At 44.1% G+C, this 21,060-nt stretch overlaps 1 protein-coding gene across 2 annotated transcripts in view; it reads left to right on the top strand.

The window, feature by feature from the left end:
• PAPPA (pappalysin 1) overlaps positions 1–21,060 on the top strand; it is a 421,200-nt gene that overhangs the window by 361,897 nt on the left and 38,243 nt on the right. Inside the window, exons 15-18 of one of the 2 annotated variants that reach the window (XM_077283454.1) lie at positions 2,036–2,219; positions 3,904–4,114; positions 4,218–4,389; positions 7,059–7,209. In XM_077283454.1, coding sequence (XP_077139569.1) covers positions 2,036–2,219; positions 3,904–4,114; positions 4,218–4,389; positions 7,059–7,209 — 718 coding nt within the window. Of the gene's footprint in view, positions 1–2,035; positions 2,220–3,903; positions 4,115–4,217; positions 4,402–7,058; positions 7,210–21,060 lie in introns of both variants that reach the window. The other variant, XM_077283453.1, reaches the window with a different exon arrangement.

Raw genomic sequence — 21,060 nt, 5'->3', positions numbered from 1 at the left:
ACAAGTCTCTCTTTGTTTACAGCCATTGACATGTCGCAGGCATTGACATGTCGCAGAGGTTAACATGTGAGTAGTGGATAGAAATTGTGTTGATGTCTGGTGGACGCAGTACCCGGGTCATTGCAGCAGATTTCAATGCAAGACACCCTACGCAAGAAAACTGTCACCATTCCCATGTTATTTAGGCGTATCCATATAAATGGCCCACTCAAAAAAGTTTGCCTCATCACTGAACATAATGTTCTCTGTAAACTGAGGGTCCTGTTCCAATTTTTGTTTTGCCCATTATTTAAATTCAGCGCGCCGATCTGGGTCATCCTTGTTGAGATGCTGCAGCAGCTGGATTTTGTAAGGGTGTCATTTTTGAGCAGCTAATATCTGCCGTAGGAATGTTCGACTGATGCCAGATCAGTGCGCTGAATATGCAGAATGGTCAAAACAAAAATTGGAACAGGACCCTCAGTTTACACAGAACATTATGTTCAGTGATGAGGCAAACTTTTTGGGTGGGCCATTTATATGGAGACATCTAAATAACATGGGAATGGTGACAATTTTCTTGCGCAAGGTGTCTTGCATTGAAATCTGCTGCAATGACCCGGGTACTGCGTTCACCAGACATCAACACAATTCCTATCCACTCCTCACGTGTTAACCTCTGCGACATGTCAATGGCTGAAAACAAAGAGAAACTTGTAAATAACCCCTGAAAGAATAAAGTTACGTTAAAACCAAGCACACCATTGATTTTCTTGTGAAATTCTCAATAAGCCTGATGTGTCACATGACCCTCTTCCCGTTTGAAAAAATAAAGTTGGATCTAAAATGGCCGACTTCATAATGGCCGCCATTGTTACCACCCATTCTGAAAAGTTTTCCCCCTCCAATATACTAATGTGTCACAAGCAGGAAGTTCATATCACCAATCATTCCCATTTTATTTAGGTGTAGCCATATAATGGCCCACCCTGTCTATTATCTCTGTATTGTGAAATCACTTCAGTTATTATCCCTGTATTGTGACATGCTTGCATTTATTATTATTACTAATGTACTATGACATCGCAGTGTTTATTATTCCTCTACTGGGAACACAATGTGTATTATCCCTGTACTGTGATATCATTGTGTTTATTTGTATTGTGACATCACTGTGTGTATTATTCTTGTACTGTGTATGACTTTAAATGTGTTTATTATACCTGTATTGGGATATCTGTGTGTATTATCCGGGTCCTGTGGCATACCTATAAGAAAAGTTCCTATGACGTGACATCACTGTGAGCATTTTTTAGTGATGTTGGTTGATAAAGTGTAGAAACATCACATGTCCATATTAATTGGTATCTGGACTGGCTGCATGGAAAATGCATAAAACTTTGGGGGACTCAGTTATGCCTGTTGTCTTTATTCACTTTTATTGTTTTTGGAGCGTTGTATGTGAAATCTCTACTTGCACTTAAACAGGGTGTTTCTGAGTCTTCTCTGCGAGAGCGTGTTCACCACTGCCAATCACGGCTCAGCAGCAAGCCATCATTGGCAGCATCTCGGAGGGAGGGGTGAAACCGTATGCCTCCAGAGAAAACTAAGAAAAAATGCCCAGTTGGACTGCAGACAGAGATTTCACATAGTGGGCTCCAGAAGAAAGAAATGTGAATATCTCTGCTGTGGAGCGACGCAGCACAAAACCGAAAAGAGCCTCAGAATCAGAAGAATTCTGGGATTTTTACAAGTAATTTATCTTAATTGAGCAAGTGACAGATCCTCTTTAAAAATTGGATTTAAACAAGACAAAGAAAGCCCCTTCATTTTTTGAGGTGTAAAGCATACAAACAAAATATAAAGAGGATGTCCTCAACATGAAACCGTTCCTTAAATCCTGCTTTCAATTCACGGAGAATTAGGGTGGACATCCTGGGAAATGAATGTTCAGAAATGAAGGGGCAAACTCTGTAATACTAAAATATACGCCGTAAATAACTTTTTTCCTATTGCAATATATTTACTCTTTTTTTTTCCTTTTTTGGTTCTTTAGATTGATTCTCAAATTGTTATAACATGCAGAGATGGAAAATGGAACAGACAGGTGACCTGTGAATCAGTTGACTGTGGCCTACCTGATAAGAATCACATCTACCATGCATCATTTTATTGTCCGTTTGGTACCACCTATACAAAACAATGCACCTTTCAGTGCTATCCTCCTGCTCAAATGAGAGGTAGTGTGCATTATTAACCATAGAGAATAAAGTACAGCTTGAGTGTTTACTATTTCTGAGATTCAAAGTAGTCTTATGCCCTTTTAACTTTAAAGGAATTATTTTGTTTTGTGTGTGTGTGTGTGGGGGGGGGTTACAGAAATGCATATATTTTGGACTAAAATTATTTTTTGCAAGTCAGTTGCATTACAAATTTTGCACCATTTTGCATTTACAGCCTCTTTTTTCCCTATATTTTCAACTTTGATGTGGTCTGTGGTTATAAATCATCTAAAAGTAGCTTAAAAAAGACATAAAAGAGTTAAAAACTCTCCTGTCAGACGTTTGAACAAGATCATTGATGGATTCTCAGTTAACACATTGTGCAGTTACTGTTAGACAGGTCAGCACAGAGGCTGTAGAAGGCATATGGTGAAAAATGTTAATGAAGCCCGATTACAAAAAAGATATTTACCCAAAAATACTTGCATTTAAGTGAAACAAAGAAAATTGTTCCTAATGGTTGACAACAGCTTTAAGCTCAATGATGCCATATTTACATTCCTTTAATTGATGGAGTTGAGATGCATTTTGGAACCAAAAGCTGAAGGTGAACAAATGGCTTTGCCTTGGAAAACTTTTTGACTATGCCGATGCCTAGATTACTCCGTGTTTTTGTTTCAAAATCTGCTGTTTCATTGTTGAATGCAGTTATAAAAAAGTCTGCAAAATGCCAGTACAAAAATGGAAAAATTCTCAAGAAAACAACTGGCAGTCAAAAATGTCAGAAAATTTCTCAGGAAATGTGTCACGTTCGGACACGGGTAAGCTCGACGGATGACACATAATACAACTACAACGGGATGGAAACAGGGAAAGGAAAGCTCTAAATGTAGGGAGCAAGGGATGGTACACGTCCTGACACCAACTTATGCCTGTCCCTAAATTCCCCTAACGCCCTATTTGGGTCCTTTTCCCTGCCACCATTATGTGCCTACTCCCTGATTGTCACATCAATATACCCTGGCTAGTGCATTGTCGGTAAGTACGATAGCCTCACCACTGCAGATGGTTTAAGCACAGGGAAAGTGACAAACACGGGACAGACAAAGAAACAGGAACAAAATAATCAGCTTCAGGCTCTGCTGCCAAGCTCCACAGCAGCATAGAAAAAATCACCTGGTATCTGAATTCCAGCAGCAGCAGAAACACCACCAGTAAAAGAGAGTTCCTCACTCCAGTCTGGTCTGCATAGAATAACTCTATTACCATTGATCAGCTGATGGGTCATGTGACTATTTAAAGGATGGTGGGAGTGGTTACCAACCAATATCAACTGACCAGCCTAAAAGCAGCTGCTAGTAAGAGGCTGACATTAACTCTTGCTGAACCAAAAGGAAAAAAAGCAACATTTATATTACAGCAGTACGAGATTTCCTGCAAACCCCATAATAAATTTTTGGGAAAAAACTCAGGTGCGTCCTTAAAAATTTTCCTCTAGAAAAACTCGTCAGGCTTGCATTCCTGAGAAATACATCATGTGAACATACCCTAAGGCCACAAGATGTCTGAAATTGGAGTAAGATCTTGGAGATGGTGGATGAGTATTGTAGTGGTGGAATCGGGCGATGAGCGTTGACTTTGTTTGGGTTGTAGTATGTTTTTAGGCAAAACAATAATTGTATCCATAATTGTGTCTTTTCAGGTACTAACAATGTGTTAACTTGCTTAGAGGATGGTCTGTGGTCATTTCCAGAAGCCATCTGTGAACTTATGTGCACGGCACCACCACCTTTGCCTAACGCTGTCCTGCAGACAGATCGTTGCCTTTTTAATGACCACAAGGTGGGCTCTTTCTGCAAGTACAGGTGTAAGGTGGGATATCACGTGCCAGAATCTGCAAAGAAGATAAGAAAGTAAGTCTTTCATGATATAACCTTGCGTGTTTCTAAGACCGTTCATGTTCCAAGCATTTACCGTACTCACATTTGCTTATGTCTTTATTTTCCTTTGGGGAAGGAAGGCATTCAAAATTCAATGCACTAAGGATGGGGGCTGGCAATTTGGAGAATGTGTCCCTGTAATGTGCGAACCTCCTCATATTATGTTCATGGGGCTCTACCAGTGTACCAGTGGATTTCAGTACAGCAGTGAATGTAGACTGCCATGCAATGACAGCAACAACCAGTCGGTGAGTCAGTCGGTGAGTCAACAAAGCCTATTACCGGAGATTTCAACTTATGATTGCTCATGTTAATGATGTACATCCTTTGCTGTTAGTATCAGAAATTGTTTAACAGTTTACAGACATACTGTAGATATTTTTCTAGCATGACACATAGCTGAAAGGTGTAGTGGGCAACAGGCTGCTTCCAGCTCCGAGAACTGAAAGCGTGAGAGGTCTAGGGAGAAAAAAGTTGGACAAACTCAACCAGAGAGAGAGATGACCATGAAGGTCAAATGCACAGTCAAGGTTTTTATTTGTGGCTAGAGGAATACTTTTTATTTTATCCCTTTATAATATATATTTTTTTTGCACTTTCATGTTTTTCGTTTCCTTCTTCCAAGAACGATAACTTTTTTCGGATTTTGTTTTATACGTTATTCAATGAAAAATAAAATAACCTGAAAATTTGATTGCCCAGGTCAGTAGCAGTAGATGAAAGTGATATAAAATATGTTCAGTTTTTTTTGTTTGCAATTTAAGTGTTAAAAAAAGAATATAAAATTTTTTTAAAATTCAAAATTTGGTTTATGTTGCTTATTTTCTCAGACCCCTTTACCTTTGTTATTTTTCCATCTATTGAGCAGTGTAACAGCTTGTTTTTTTTATTTGGCTAGCTGATGTTTTTGTTGATGCCATTTTTAGCCCTTTTATTGCATTTTTTAGGAAGATGTGGTGACCAAAAATTCACATTTGTTGCGTCTCTCAACTTTTGTTTTCTCTGTACGGCATTTTTGCTTTTCGATTAATTGTCATTATATTTTCATAGATCTGACTTTAAAAAAAGAAATGTTACCAAATATGTTTATTTTTTATTTCTTTATTAACAAAAAAGGGAGGGAGTGATTCAAATTTTTAGATATTTTTTTTCTGTAGAATTTTTATTTTTATTTTTTATGTTCTTTGGCGTCCCTGAACCCGTGATCATTTCATCTCCTTTTATCATAGGTTTTATGAGATTTTCCTAGGATACAAAGCCTAGCCATGGGTTAGGCATCATATGAGGATTAAGATAACAGCCACGGGGCTTTCCGCAGACCCTCAGCTGGCATGACAGCACCCTGCGATCTTATTATGGAGGAAGCCATTGAGAGTCAGTGCACACAAAAATGCGCTATTTAAAGAGGACCTATCGCCAGGTCAAAAGTGCATCATTTTTATTCTTATTTTGTTTCTGCTTCTCCCCAAAGTATTCCATTTTTTTCTTTTATATATTTATATTTAAATCAGCCATAAGGCTTCAGAGATACAGGCTCTTTTACTTAGTGCTATTTTTTTTTGTCTTTTCCAAGGGGCGTTGCTCAGCCTAAAGTCAGCCCCTAAAGAATCCTGTGATCCTAAAGTCAGCTCGTAGAAAATCCTGTGATCCTAAAGTCAGCCTCTAGAGAATCCCGTGAGCCTAAAATCAGCTCCTAGAGAATCCTGTGATCCTAAAGTCAGCCCCTATAGAATCCTGTGAGCCTAAAGTCAGCTCCTAGAGAATTCTGTGATCCTAAAGTGAGCTCCTAGAAAATCCTATGAGCCTAAAGTCAGCCTCTAGAGAATCCTGTGATCCTAAAGAGAGCTCTTAGAAAATCCTATGAGCCTAAAATCAGCCTCTAGAGAATCCTGTGATCCTAAAGTCAGCTCCTAGAGAATCTTGTGATCCTAAAGTCCGCCTCCAGAAAAGTCAGCCTCCAGAAAATCCTGTGAGCCTAATATCAGCCCCTAGAGAATCCTGTGAGCCTAAAGTCAGCCTCTAGAGAATCCTGTGATCCTAAAGTGAGCTCTTAGAAAATCCTATGAGCCTAAAGTCAGCCTCTAGAGAATCCTGTGATCCTAAAGTCAGCTCCTAGAGAATCCTGTGATCCTAAAGTCCGCCTCCAGAAAAGTCAGCCTCCAGAAAATCCTGTGAGCCTAATATCAGCCCCTAGAGAATCCTGTGAGCCTAAAGTCAGACTCTAGAGAATCCTGTGATCCTAAAGTCAGCCCCTAGAGGATCCTGTGAGCCTAAAGTCAGCCCCTAGAAAATCCTATGAGCCTTAAGTTAGCCTCTAGAGAATCCTGTTATCCTAAAGTCAGCTCCTAGAGAATCCTGTGATCTAAAGTCAGCCTCCAGAAAATCCTGTGAGCCTAATGTCAGCTCCTAGAGAATCCTGTGAGCCAAAAGTCAGCCTCTAGAAAATCCTGTGAGATTCGCCTCCTTGATATAGCGCTGAATTAAAAAAAGGCTTTGTGTCGATTTAATAAATAGAAATCAAAAAGAAATAAAGATGCTTAATGTTCAAGAGCGCTGTGGAATCAAGACCAAAAACTGGCCACTTTTTAAAGATCCTCTTTAAATGTCGCTATTACTGGTTGACAGCCGCATCTAAATGGATAAAAAGCAATGATCTGAGCAAGCTCTTGTCGCTGATATTTCAGGAAAATTATTCATACTGCAGCACCCGATGTGTTGAGAAGGGGTTAAAATTCTAGAAAAATCTTTAAAAGTATTCAAGTATTGCCTATTAGGGAAGTTTCAATTAAAAGAAAGGGTCGTCTTCGATCATACTTTGCTTTCTGCAGGAGATATGAAAAGTTCTGGCGACTTTTATGATAAATGGATGTTATTTTTATTGTTCACGAATGACATATATTTATATGTCGCAATGCAGGACTTGGGACATAATATTATCCGCTGTCAGAAGGATGGGACTTGGAGTGGCAGTTTCCAGTTGTGTGACTCCATGAAAGGACCTTGTGAACCCCCCCATCTTTCTGCTATCGATCGATTGGTGATTGACTGTGCACAAGGATATGGAATAGGTAAGTCCAAGTGCAATGTACAAGGACACTTAAGGAATTACAATTCATCACGCAATTTTTACCCCTCCATTATCTGCCTGCTGTACCCCCATATATAATAATAAAGCCCCCAGATTCACCTCATATAGAGTAATAATAGCTCAATAGCTCTTGATTTCCAATTTATATGTAGTCATAATGCCCCTTGATTGCCCCAAATAAAGCCCTCTAATTTCCCTAGCTATAATGCCCCTCTATTCCCCCATATATAGTAATAATGCTCCTCTATTCCCCCATATACAGTAATAATGCCCACTGATTCCTCCATATATAGTAATAATGCCCCGATTCCCCCATATATATAGTAACAATGCCACCTGAGCCCCCAATAAGAGTAATAATGCCCCCATATTGCATCAGAGTAATAATTTCTCATCATCATCTCCTATAAATAGTAACAGTGCCCCCTGATTCCCTTCCTATATAGAAGTAATGCCCCTTAAATTGCCCCAAATAGAGTAATAAAGTCTCATGATCATCCCTCTATGAGTACATGTAATAATAATGCCTCCAAATAGAGAAATAATGCCCCCAAAATATACTAATAATGCCTCCTAATTTCCCCCAAGTAGAGTAATAGTGCCATCCGATCTCACCATATATAGTCATAAAGCCCGTGATTTTTAGATATATAGTAATAAAGTCCCTTGATCCCTCCACATATAACAACGATGCCACCTGATCCCCAAATATAGCAATAATACCAACCTGATTCCTCTTGTATAATGAGTAATGATGTCCCCTGATCTCCCTTACAGTGGCATGTAAAAGTTTGGGAACCCCTGGTCAAACCCAAAGCCAAAGCATGATTGATCCACCCCACTGCTTAATGGTTGGCAAGATGTTCTTTTCCTGAAAATGATGTGCCTATTTTTCTCCGCACATACCTGTGATCATAGTGTTCAAAGAGATCTATTTTAACCTCGACTCACAGTACTTTTTTTCAAAAATGCGTCATGCTTGTTTAGATTTTTTTTGCATACAATTTCATTGTGACGATGCAGGAGAGGTTTTCTTATGATGACTCTTCATTGAAAGCCATATTTGTGCAGGCGTCTCTGAACAGTAGAACAATGTTCTGCAACTCCAGAGTCTACTAAATCTTTCTGAAGGTCTTTTGCAGTCAGGTGGTGGGTTCTGATTTGCCTCTCTAGCAATCCTAAAAGCAGCTCTCACTGAAATTTTGCTTGGTCTTCCAGACTTTATCTTAACCTCCACTGTTCCTGTTAACTGAGATTTCTTAATTACATTTCAAACTGAGGAAAACTTGAAAACTCTTTGCTATTTTCTTATAACCATCTCCTGCTTTGTGGGTCTCCACCATTTTCATTTTCAGAGTGCTAGGCAGCTGCTTAGAGGAACCCATGGCCGCAGTTTTTTGACACAAGGTTAGAGGAGGCTGGGTTTTTATAATGCTGGGAAATTTGCATCACCAGGTCTTTCTTAACGATGATAGTGAACAAGCCAAAACCTTAACAGGCTAATTAAGGTCTGAAACCTTGGTCAAAGTTATCTGAGCACACAAATCTCCAAGGGTGTCCAAACTTTTGCATGGGCCCATCTTCCTTTTTGTAATTTTTAAAATGTAAGATATGAAAATATATATGTATTTTTTTGCCTGAAATACATAGGAAATGTGTCACCTTTAGCTTTAGGTCTTTTAGAGATCAATACATCTTCAACTTGGTTAACTTCACAATAACTGTAATTTTGGTCAGAGGTGCCCAAACTTTTACATACCACTATATATAGTAATATTGCATCCCTGAATCACCCTTATGTATCTTTTAATAATGCCGCTTGATAATTGTCCCAAGAGTACTAATTTCACCAGATCCCCTCATATATAGTAATAATGCCCCTGATCCCTCTATATATAGTAATGATGCTCCCTTATCCCCCATATATAGAAATGATGCCCACTTATCACCCCATATATAGTAATATTGCACTCTAATTGTCCTAGATAGAGTAATAATTTCAACTGATTTCCCCATATATAGTAATAATGCCACCTGATCTCCCAATATATATATATAATGCCCCCTTATCCCCATATATAATATTAATCACTATGATCCCCCATATATAATAACTAGATGGTGGCCCGATGCATCGGGTATTCTAGAATAATCTGACTGACAGAACGTGTTCAGTAAACGTGTCTGAACTATGTCATACTGTGACTGACGGAACGTGTTCAGTAAACGTGACTGAACAACGTGGCACTGTGACTGACAGAACTTGTTCAGTAAACATGACTGAACTACATCGCACTGTGACTGACAGAACTTATTCAGTAAACGTGACTGAACTACGTGGCACTGTGATTGACAGAACTTGTTCAGCAAATGTGACTGAACTGCATCACACTGTGACTGACAGAACTTGTTCAGTAAACGTGACTGAACTATGTGGCACTATGACAGAACTTGTTCAGTAAATGTAACTGAACTAGGTGGCACTGTGACTGACAGAACTTGTTCAGTAAATGTAACTGAACTACATGGCACTGTGACTGACAGAACTTGTTCAGTAAACATGACTGACCTACTTGGCACTGTGACTGACAGAACTTGTTCAGTAAACGTGACTGACCTACGTGGCATGGTGACTGACAGAACTTGTTCAGTAAACATGACTGACCTACTTGGCACTGTGACTGACAGAACTTTTTCAGTAAACATGACTGACCTACTTGGCACTGTGACTGACAGAACTTGTTCAGTAAACGTGACTGACCTACGTGGCATGGTGACTGACAGAACTTGTTCAGTAAATGTGATTGAACTATGTGGCACTGTGACTGACAGAACTTGTTCAGTAAACGTGACTGAACTACGGCCGGACTGCGCCTGTCGCTGATTGGTCATGGGTGGCTGTTGCAACCAATCAGCAATGCGGGATTTCCATTTCAGACAAACAGACAGAATTAGATGACCATATAGGAAATAATGCCCAGTTACCACCCAGATGTCTTAATTATGCTATCTAATTGACCAAAATAGAGTAATAATTATACTAGATCACCCCACATATTGTAATAATGCCTCCTGATTCCCACATATATAGTAATGATGCTCCTTTATTCCCCCAGGTATAGTTATAATGCCCCCTGGTCCCCCCTGTATAGTTGTAATGCCCCTGATCAATCCATTTATAGTAATTATGCCCCCTTATACCTCATGTATGGAAATAATGCCCCCAATCCACCTATGTAGGAGGAACAGGGGGATATAATATATATTGCTAACGTAACCTGCAGCCTTATAGAGTGAAGCATGGCAGGGCAGATGACTATATTTTTCTGCTCTACCCGTGGTCATCATTGTATCAGTGTCTTATGCCCACTGATACAGTTTAGATTGGCAATCGCCCCCAGTTGGGCTCCACCATATGAGCTGTCCCGAGGCGACATCCTACCTTGCCCCCATGGTAGTTACGGTACTATATCAAGGATATATGTGGGGAACATGTCCATCATAAATAGAAATGCAGAAGGGGCCAATAGTTGGGATTTCATTTTTCTATTTTTCAGAATCCTAAGTATGCTATAAAGTAATGCCCTGATTTTTTTTTTATGGTTCCTTCAAATGTGAAACTCGGTAATAACACTTCTTATATAAGCGGATAATTCAATTATAAAAATGAAATGGAAATCTTCATAAAACATAATTCACTTCCGAAATGACATTTTGGACTTTTGTGTGTGGCAAATTCAAGAAATATATTTAGATGTACAATGACATAAGTAGGAATTTTTGATTGAAAGCAGGTGGAATTAACAATGAAAAAGAAACGCTATTTGTGTCTGGGTTTTGCCAAGTAAAAGGCATATTGTGGCTCAGAGCAAAGCTCGTTCTTAGCCATTATTATTTCTCTGCTGTAAATGCACGGCTCACAAATTCAATTCTATATCTCTCTGGAGGGCAGTAGCCGAAACCTAGATGAGCTAAGCGTGCAGTAATAAAATGGTGAGTCACTGGCGTGTAGCCCTGGTCCTTCCATTTATGCAGCACCTCTACCGAATACACCAGATTTTTCCTTTTTTCAGAATGACACAGTAATCACATTAATCATATATCAGGGATCATAACTGGTGAGCCAGCAACCAAAATGGCTCCCTGTGGCATAACTGGTAATGCTTGTAATCTGACTGTACTGAATTACAAGGGCTAAAGATTAATAAATAATATATACGGTATATATATACGGTGCCGTGCCAAAATTTTAGGCAGGTGTAGAATGAATGCTTTAAAGTCAGAATGCTTTGAAATTTAAAAGTGCTAATAGTTTATTTTTATTGATTAGCAAAATACAAAGTGACTAAAAAAACAGAAATCTAAAACCATGGTTTGGTGTGACCACCCTTTCCTTTCAGAACAACATACATTTTTCTGGATACTCGTGCACAGTTTATGAACGAACCAGGCAGGATGCAGTTCCAAACATCTTGGAGAACTAACCACTGATCTTCAGTGGATGTCACTGGTGTAAATCCTTCTGTCTCTTCATGTGATCCCAGACAGACTGGATGATGTGAGATCAGGCCTCCGTGGGCCGCCATATAATCACTTCCAGGACTCCTCGTTCTTCTGTACACTGATGATAGTTTATTATTGCATTGGTTGTATGTTTAGAGTTATTGACCTGCTGAACAATACATTTGGTGACAATCGGATGCCTCCCTGATGGTATTTCACGATGGATAAGTATTTGACTGGATTTCTCAGAACCGAAGACACCATTAAATGTAACAAAATCCGCAGCTACATTTGCTGAAATGCAGCCCCAAACTTGCAAAGAACCTCCGCCATGCTTCACTGTTACCTGCAGATGAAGCGATGGCCGGGGGACCACCACGGTGCAGGAAGACCACTGTACACAAGATGAGGTGCAAACAACAAAGGTTAGATTTATTGGGAAACAGGAAATGGAAAGGACAAGGAAGGTGCAAACAGGGGTTTACAATAACAAAAGATAATGCACATGAGTCAATTTGTCTGTAAATAGCACAGTGCTTAAGCAATTGCAAACTCAGAATCTATCTCACAAGCATCTTTACACAATAAAACATATATCGTTGCTACTCTGCATATATTCTCCCTGGCCTTCACTACGCAGGCCGCACGGCTACCGTGCTCTAACTACTAAAGCCTGTACTAGGCCCTAACTAGTGCACCAGACAGGAACAGACTCACGGTGATGTTGAGGACACAGGTCCAGTCCCAGGGGGCCCCCGAAGTCCTAAACGGTGGTGCGCACGGATTTCTGTCGGCTCTGTAAAGCGTGGTCTTTCTTTGCTCCTGGAAACCGTAAGTCCCCTTTTCAGTATCTTCGTGGCTTCACCAACCAGCGCAGAACAGCCACCCTTCGCTGTAACTGGGAAAGTCTATTTAACAATCGCAGTTCGTCTCAAGCTGTGTAGTCTTTCTTGCAGCCAACGATTCTTCCTTGCAGGCAGAACAGCTCACAGTCCTCTCAAAACACTTCTTCTTCCTCTTGCTGCTCAGCTCCACCCACTCTCCACAGCACCGACCAGTTCAAAGCAAACACAAGAGTAGGGGAGAACAGTAGAACATACCATCACATCAGACAAGGGGATGCAGCCTCTTAAAGTGCCAGCGTGTTTCTTATTATCCATACCAGCACCACCCTCTTACATGCCTCCCTTCTTAATGATGGTCATCCTCGGCCATCACAGCTTCAGGGTAAAAGTGTAATGGAGGAGGCAACAAAGGTATATAAACAGACAGAGCACACTGTTCTACATATCGGACTGGTGGAACCCCTTCATTAGACCTCTGGGATCTCCGAAGCTCTTGGCTGTCAGGCAAGGCTTGACTATCTTCCGGAGTAACACTTGTTGCAGGGGACATGGTGCGCTCTTGTCTGGTCTCATCCTCACATGGCGGTACTGGTACATCCATGAGATTACCGCCTCGGGGCGGCTGAGGACCCCCTACTGTGTCAGGGACGGTCCACCACACTCATCCTCGATTTGGACATCAGGCATGACAGATTCAGGAAGTGGAATGGCACCTCCAGGCAACAATGGCACAGAACAGACCTCAGACCGGCAAGGCCGCAGCATATTTCTGTGAAGTACTCTAGGGGTGGATGACCCATCTTCAATCTGTACCTTGTAGACAGGGCCGTTAGCATACACTCGCTCGATAACCTTGTACGGCTGTACTTCCCATCTCTCACTTAGTTTTCCCTTAGGGCGTCTCTCTCTGACCAATACCTGGTCTCCAGGTTGAAGCGGTAACTCTTGAGTCGGTTTGCGGGCCGTATGTTCTTTTCCTTGCAGTTGCTGACCCGCCAACCGCCGTATCGTTTGCAAACGTTGCCGATGCTCTTTCACCGATGAGGTGACATTTCGCTCCATCAGCTCTTCTGGCTGTTCCAGATTCAGCTCAATGATCTCTCGTCCAGCTCTTCCAAACAACAGTAGATAGGGGGTATAACCCGTGGTGGAGTGGACCCGATTGTTGTAGGTCCAGACCAATTCCGGCAGATAGTCTGGCCAACACACCTTCTTATCCTCCTCCAATGTTCTCAGCATCTGAAGCAAGGTTCTGTTAAAGCGTTCGCAAGCTCCATTGCCTTGAGGATGGTAAGGGGTGGTCCGGGCCCGCTCGATGCCATACATGCGATACAATTCTTCCATCACCTTGCCTTGGAAACACGCGCCTTGGTCGGAGTGGATGCGCTTTGGGCACCCATACACCCGGATGAAGTCTTGGCAGATGGCTCGCGCCGCCGATTCCGCAGTCTGGTCTCTAGTCAGAGTTACTACTGCGAACTTAGAAAAATGATCGGTCATCATCAAACAATATTGCGGCCCCCGGGCCGAGTGTCCCACGAGGAGATAGTCGATCATCAAGACTTCCAATGGCTCCTTAGTTTGTATGGTCTGGATGGGTGCCCTCTGTTCAGTACTCTTAATGAGGTCACATACTCGACACTGCCGGCAAACCTCTTCCACCACAAGCTCCAACCGAGGACAATAGACATGCCGCTGCAACCATTGGTAGGTCTTTGTGGAGCCAAAGTGCGCTCCGAATTCAAGGGCTTCTTTAGCTATTTCTGGAGCCATTCTTCCTGGGATGACCACTTGCCACCTTACTTCCATATCTTTTGGCTGTTGTTTCTTACGATATAGTACTGACTCTCGCACTTCCAGTCTATCCCACTGGTGCAACACACTCCTCGTTTCGGAGTCCAGATTATCTCTCTCTTGTTTGACAGGCTTCCGCTTTTGCGTTACCCACCATTTCATCTATCTCAGCCCTTCGTCTTCATCCTGAATGTGCCCCCATTCTTCATTGGTTCTTCCCAGGGACCGAGGTAATGCGCAGGCCTCCCTTCTTGACTGGGCCACAACCATCGGGGGCTTGAACTTATTAAAGTCTGCGGTTTCCTCCTCTTCGAGTTGTTCGTCAAGATCCCCCACTGGAGTCTCCACAGGCACTCTGGACAGCCCATCCGCATTTGAGTTTTCGGTAGCAGAGCGATAGCGGATAGTAAAGTCGAACTTGGCCAGGCAAGCCATCCACCGTTGTTCTAAGGCCCCCAGTTTAGCATTCTCAAGGTGGGCCAGGGGATTATTGTCTGTTCGAACTTGAATTTTTGTACCTGTCAGGAAGCCTGCAAACTTTTCTGTCATGGCCCACACCAGAGCCAGGAGCTCTAACCGGAAGGAGCTGTAATTGTGAGGGTTTCTTTCGCTGTCTCGCAGGGACCTGCTAGCATACCCGATGACTCTCTCATGTCCATCCTGTATCTGAGAAAGTACTGCACCGAGTCCATGTAGGCTACCATCGGTGTACAACAGGAACGGTTGATCGAAGTCTGCGTAGGCCAAAATCGAGGCCGAAGTAAGGGCATTCTTTATAGCCTGGAAGGCCTCGTGTTGTCCCTGTGCCCAGGGGATGCGCTGGGTCTTCGGCACTCCAGCGGTCCCCCTCAGCAACTCATTGAGAGGACCGGCCACCTTCGCGAAGTCTTTAACAAACCAACGGTAGTACCCCGCGAGTCCCAGGAAGGCCTGGAGTTCTCTCACTGTTTGAGGGACTGGCCACTTCTGGATAGCAGCCACTTTTTCTGGTGAGGGTAGAACTCCATCTTGTGACACAATGTGACCTAGGTATTTGATCTCCCCCTTGAAGAGGTGGCATTTCTTTGGCTTCAACTTCAGGTTATGAGCACGCAATCTTCCGAGTACCTGTCCAAGCCGGGCAAGGTGGTCTTCGAAAGAGGATGAAAACACAATGATGTCATCCAGATAGATCAGGGTAGCCTCAAAATTTAAATCTCCCAAACACTTTTCCATCAGCCGTTGAAAGGTGCCTGGAGCATTGGAGAGCCCGAAGGGCATCCGGTTAAACTCGAACAGTCCCATAGGGAGGATGAAGGCAGTTTTCTCTCTGTCTTTCTCTGCCACGGCTACTTGCCAATATCCGCTTGCTAGGTCCAGGGTGGAGAAGTACTTGGCTTTCCCCAACGCTGTCAAGGATTCTTCGATGCGGGGCAACGGATACGAGTCTCGAACAGTGCAGGCATTGAGTTTTCTGTAATCTACACAGAACCGGATGGTCCCATCCTTTTTCTTGACGAGCACCACCGGGGCTGCCCAAGGGCTCTGACTACTCTGCACCACTCCGGAATCCAGCATCTGCCTCAGTAATGTTTTCACCTCTTGGTACATTTTGGGCGGGATCTGCCGGTATCGTTCTCGAATTGGACGAGCTTCTCCAGTCGGGATCTCATGCGTGATGGCTTCAGTACAGCCGAAATCTTCGGCATGACGGGCAAATGCGGCCTGATTCTTCCACAGCATAGTTTCTATCGCTTGCACATGCTCAGGGCCCATAGCCTTCACATCCACTTCCATTCGCTCAAGGATGACCCGTCCACTCCACTCTGGGGATGGTGTCTCTTCGTCTTCTGCAGCAACTGCTAGGGTCCACCCCACGCCTTCTTTCGGTGATAAAGACATCTCCTTCTGACTCACCACTTCACCCTTATGCAGGTACACCAGGGCCAGATCTGTCCCTCGTGGCAAGGCGACCTCCCTGGGGCTCACATTCAAAGCTCTTATGGGGACATGTCCTCGCTGGACCACAGCTATCGTACGAGCTATCATGACTTCTTGATCCACTCCTCCGCCTACCACAGGCTGAACAACCACTTCCAACCCATCAAGGTTGCGGTGAGTCCCCACTGGAAGGTACGCTATAGTTTCTTGCTCGGGAGGTAGGATTACAGGTTCTTTCCCAGGAGCCCGGATGACCCCTACCGTCTGATAAGATGGCACACTCTTCTGCGTCCCACAGACGCGGATCAGTCGTTGAAGGGCTTCTTGAGTAGGCTTATGTGGGGTAGCCTTCTTCCAATATCCAGGTCCCCGTTTGGTAAACATAATCTGATCGAGTTCGCATAGGATATTCATTCCCAGTACTACAGGCACATCTTTCTTGACAGGCTCAGGGACTAGTAGGATCCCTTTTCTTCCAACTGCTTGTCCACAAATTCGAATATTCATCCACACGACCCCTGTGACCACAATCGGCTGTTGGTTGGCAGAAAACAAGCGAATCAATGTCTCTTTTTCTGTCTTGGCCAGGTTCTGGAAATGTTGCTTGAAGTACGCTTCTGACATCGTTGTCACTTGGGACCCGGTATCTACCAGGCAATCCACCAGAATTCCTTCAAATTCAGCCCGTAGGATGGGGCTCCCAGCAATCAAGTGTTCATTATGATATGGAGCGGCCTCTCTTCTCGCCTCCCCCTCAGAGTGCCGCACTACCGCGGGGGTTGGTAGTTTAACGGCGGCCTCCACTGGCCTTGGGTATAGTTCCGACAGTCTCTGGCAAGGTGCCCCCGTCCTCCACACTCCCAGCATTGAATGCCTCCCCCTCGCCGAGGAGTACTTCGAGCCTGTCCTCGTGTCGCCGATGCCTGGCAGGAGGGGGCTTGTTCCCACTGATCCCTTGTCGATCGGGCCGAAGGATGATTGCATGAGTATGGTGGGTCAGTCTCTTGTAGTTCCCCCACTCTCCGCTCCATCTGGGTCAGTTTCTCTTGCACGTTAACAAGGGACCGCTGCAAGTCTTGCACTACCTGGACCAGCACTTCTTGATGGTTTGAGTCCCCTCTGGAATTGGTGCCCTGGACACGCATCACTCCAGACGCATAGCTTTCTTCTTTACTTCGGGCCACTGTTTCCGCCAGGACTTGACGAAACGTAAGGGCAGGATCTGCCCGGACCCGTTCTGACAGTGCTTGCCTCAAGGATGTGCTGTGTAGTCCCAAAATGAATTGCTCCCGGAGTATCCGGTCTTTAGAGCCCATGCTGCCAAATCCATCTGCCTCCTTTCACTGCACCTCTTCGAACACTTCTTGCAGTGCTATTGCATACTGAGAAATTCTTTCTTCTTCCCGCTGCAGCCTAGAGAAAAATTTGGCGCGAAGATGCACCGCGCTAGCAGTCTCGCCGTAGATCTCTTCCAGGAACTTCACTAGCTCCTTCAGGGTACTGCGGGTGAGTTCTGGTTGTAGGCAGACATTTCTGCGGGCTTCCCCATCTAGGGCAGTTAAAGCAATGTCCACTTCAAGGTCTGAGCTTATGTTATAAATCTTCAGGGTGCATTGCAGCCGGGACACCCAGTCGGACAGTGGCATATTTTGGGAGCACACTAAATATGGTGCCCATAGGGAGTGTCCTTGCAGGGGTTCCACCAATGCCCACAGCATCCCCATTAATGTTAACATTCCCGCCATTGCTGTCTGCTGCCTCCATCTTGATGACAGTACCCTGCTCATAGCGCCACTTGAAGCGATGGCCGGGGGACCACCACGGTGCAGGAAGACTACTGTACACAAGATGAGGTGCAAACAACAAAGGTTAGATTTATTGGGAAACAGGAAATGGAAAGGACAAGGAAGGTGCAAACAGGGGTTTACAATAACAAAAGATAATGCACATGAGTCAATTTGTCTGTAAATAGCACAGTGCTTAAGCAATTGCAAACTCAGAATCTATCTCACAAGCAACTTTACACAATAAAACATATATCGTTGCTACTCTGCATATATTCTCCCTGGCCTTCACTACGCAGGCCGCACGGCTACCGTGCTCTAACTACTGAAGCCTGTACCTAGGCCCTAACTAGTGCACCAGACAGGAACAGACTCACGGTGATGTTGGGGACACAGGTCCAGTCCCAGGGGGCCCCCGAAGTCCTAAACGGTGGTGCGCACGGATTTCTGTTGGCTCTGTAAAGCGTGGTCTTTCTTTGCTCCTGGAAACCGTAAGTCCCCTTTTCAGTATCTTCGTGGCTTCACCAACCAGCGCAGAACAGCCACCCTTCGCTGTAACCGGGAAAGTCTATTTAACAATCGCAGTTCGTCTCAAGCTGTGCAGTCTTTCTTGCAGCCAATGATTCTTCCTTGCAGGCAGAACAGCTCACAGTTCTCTGTTATGATCCTTAGTGGTAGAGGATCACAAATTACTCCAGCTAAGTAACAAACATAGGACAAGCTCTAGGGAGGTGGCAAACTGGACTGACCGCAAATCTGAACCTATCCAAACACACTAGAAGTAGCCGGTGAACGTGCCTAAAAATCCTAGACGTCTCGAGCCAGCCTAAGGAACTAACTACCCCTAGAGAGAAAGAAAAGACCTCTCTTGCCTCCAGAGAAATAATCCCCAAAGATATATAAGCCCCCAACAGATAATAACGGTGAGGTAAGAGGAAGGCACATACACAGGGGTGAAAGCAGATTCAGCAAATGAGGCCCACTAATACTAGATAGCAGAAAATAGAAAAGGGAATCTATGCGGTCAGTAAAAAACCCTTACAAAATATCCACTCTGAGATTTCAAGAACCCCCGCACCAACTAACGGTGTGGGGAGAAACTCAGTCCCCTAGAGCAACCAGCAAGCGAGGAAATCACATTTTAGCGAGCTGGACTAAAAACATAATGAACACTGATAATCAAAAAATGATCAAACAAAAACTTAGCTTGTCTTGGAGAGACTGGGAGCAAGGTAGACACAAGGAATCTGAAGAGCACTGAATGCATTGATAGCAGGCAAGGAACTGAGTATCCAGGTGAGCTAAATAGGAAACCAACCAAGGATAACGAACCAGCTGATGCTGCAACCTGCAGAAAGACAACACTACACAGTACCGCTTGTGACCACTAGAGGGAGCCCAAAAATAGAGTTCACAACAGTTCTCTCTGTTCCTTCTCAAAACACTTCTTCTTCCTCTCGCTGCTCAGCTCCACCCACTCTCCACAGCACCGACCAGTTCAAAGCAAACACAAGAGTAGGGGAGAACAGTAGAACATACCATCACATCAGACAAGGGGATGCAGCCTCTTAAAGTGCCAGCGTGTTTCTTATTATCCATACCAGCACCACCCTCTTACACAGACATACAATATTGTGCTCCTCTCCAGTCGTTTCACAAACTGCCCCATTACAGCAAAATATTTCACACTAGATGGCAGCCCGATTCTAAAGAATCGGGAGTCTAGAATCCATATATACTTATACTTTTCAAATGTAAGAATAATACAATTAATAAATAATAGTAAGAAAGAACAAAAAATGGCTGCACTCACCAGCTCTTGACAATTCTTGACAGTACGGCACATTTCTGATTGGTCGCTCGCGGCAGGCGGCAACCAATCAGAAAAGTGCCACGCACCACGAAGGCATATATCTTTGTCCACCCTGAGCGGGTGTAGGACGCTGGTGACGTCACTTATCTCCGGACATTATCTCCGGACAAAGCCACGGAAGTTGGCACAAATTGCCGGAAGTAGTATTCTAAGCAATTATATATTAGATTTTAATGTTATCAGTGTTTACCTTTGAACGTTTATATTGTATTGTCCTGTCACCTCACCAGCCATGTGTACGATTATCGGCCGAAAGCCTCTCTGGAACCAATAATCACCCCATGTAAAGGTATCTTTATAAGTTAAAGATTCAGAATACTATGACTTTTATCATATCCTGAACAGTCAAGTTTTTTATGAACCGTTAAGGTTTTCTGGTTGAAGTAAAAAGAACTCTGAGTGTTTACAGTTTGAAACCATAAAATGTTGAAAAATTATGTCATTCTTGAGTATATCACTCAATGGTGCTCATAAACGTGTCAAATTTGATCTATAATATACTTTAATATACGTTACTTTAATCTTTAATATACTTAAGAACAGGGCCCCAGACATCACACAGGGGGTCTGAAACACCGCACAGTGGTCCAAAATATCGCTGTGCTCTGCCTGGGGCCCCATATGCTGCCTGGGGCCCCTGTGCTCTGCCTGGGGCCCCATATGCTGCCTGGGGCCCCTGTGCTCTGCCTGGGGCCCCTGTGCTCTGCCTGGGGCCCCATGTTCTGCCTGGGGCCACTGTGCTCTGCCTGGGGCCCCATATGCTGCCTGGGGCCCCTGTGCTCTGCCTGGGGCCCCATATGCTGCCTGGGGCCCCTGTGCCCTGCCTGGGGCCCCATAGGCTGCCTGGGGCCCCTGTGCTCTACCTGGGACCACTGTGCTCTGCCTGGGGCCCCATATGCTGCCTGGGGCCCCTGTGCTCTGCCTGGGGCCCCATGTTCTGCCTGGGGCCACTGAGCTCTGCCTGGGGCCCCATAGGCTGCCTGGGGCCCCTGTGCTCTGCCTGGGACCACTGTGCTTTGCCTGGGGCCCCATATGCTGCCTGGGGCCCCTGTGCTCTGCCTGGGGCCACTGTGCTCTGCCTGGGGCCCCATATGCTGCTTGGGGCCCCTGTG

The sequence above is a fragment of the Ranitomeya variabilis genome, chromosome 2 (genome assembly GCF_051348905.1).
Source record: "Ranitomeya variabilis isolate aRanVar5 chromosome 2, aRanVar5.hap1, whole genome shotgun sequence".
Taxonomy (NCBI): domain Eukaryota; kingdom Metazoa; phylum Chordata; class Amphibia; order Anura; family Dendrobatidae; genus Ranitomeya; species Ranitomeya variabilis.
This window is presented reverse-complemented; position numbering and strand designations above follow the sequence as displayed.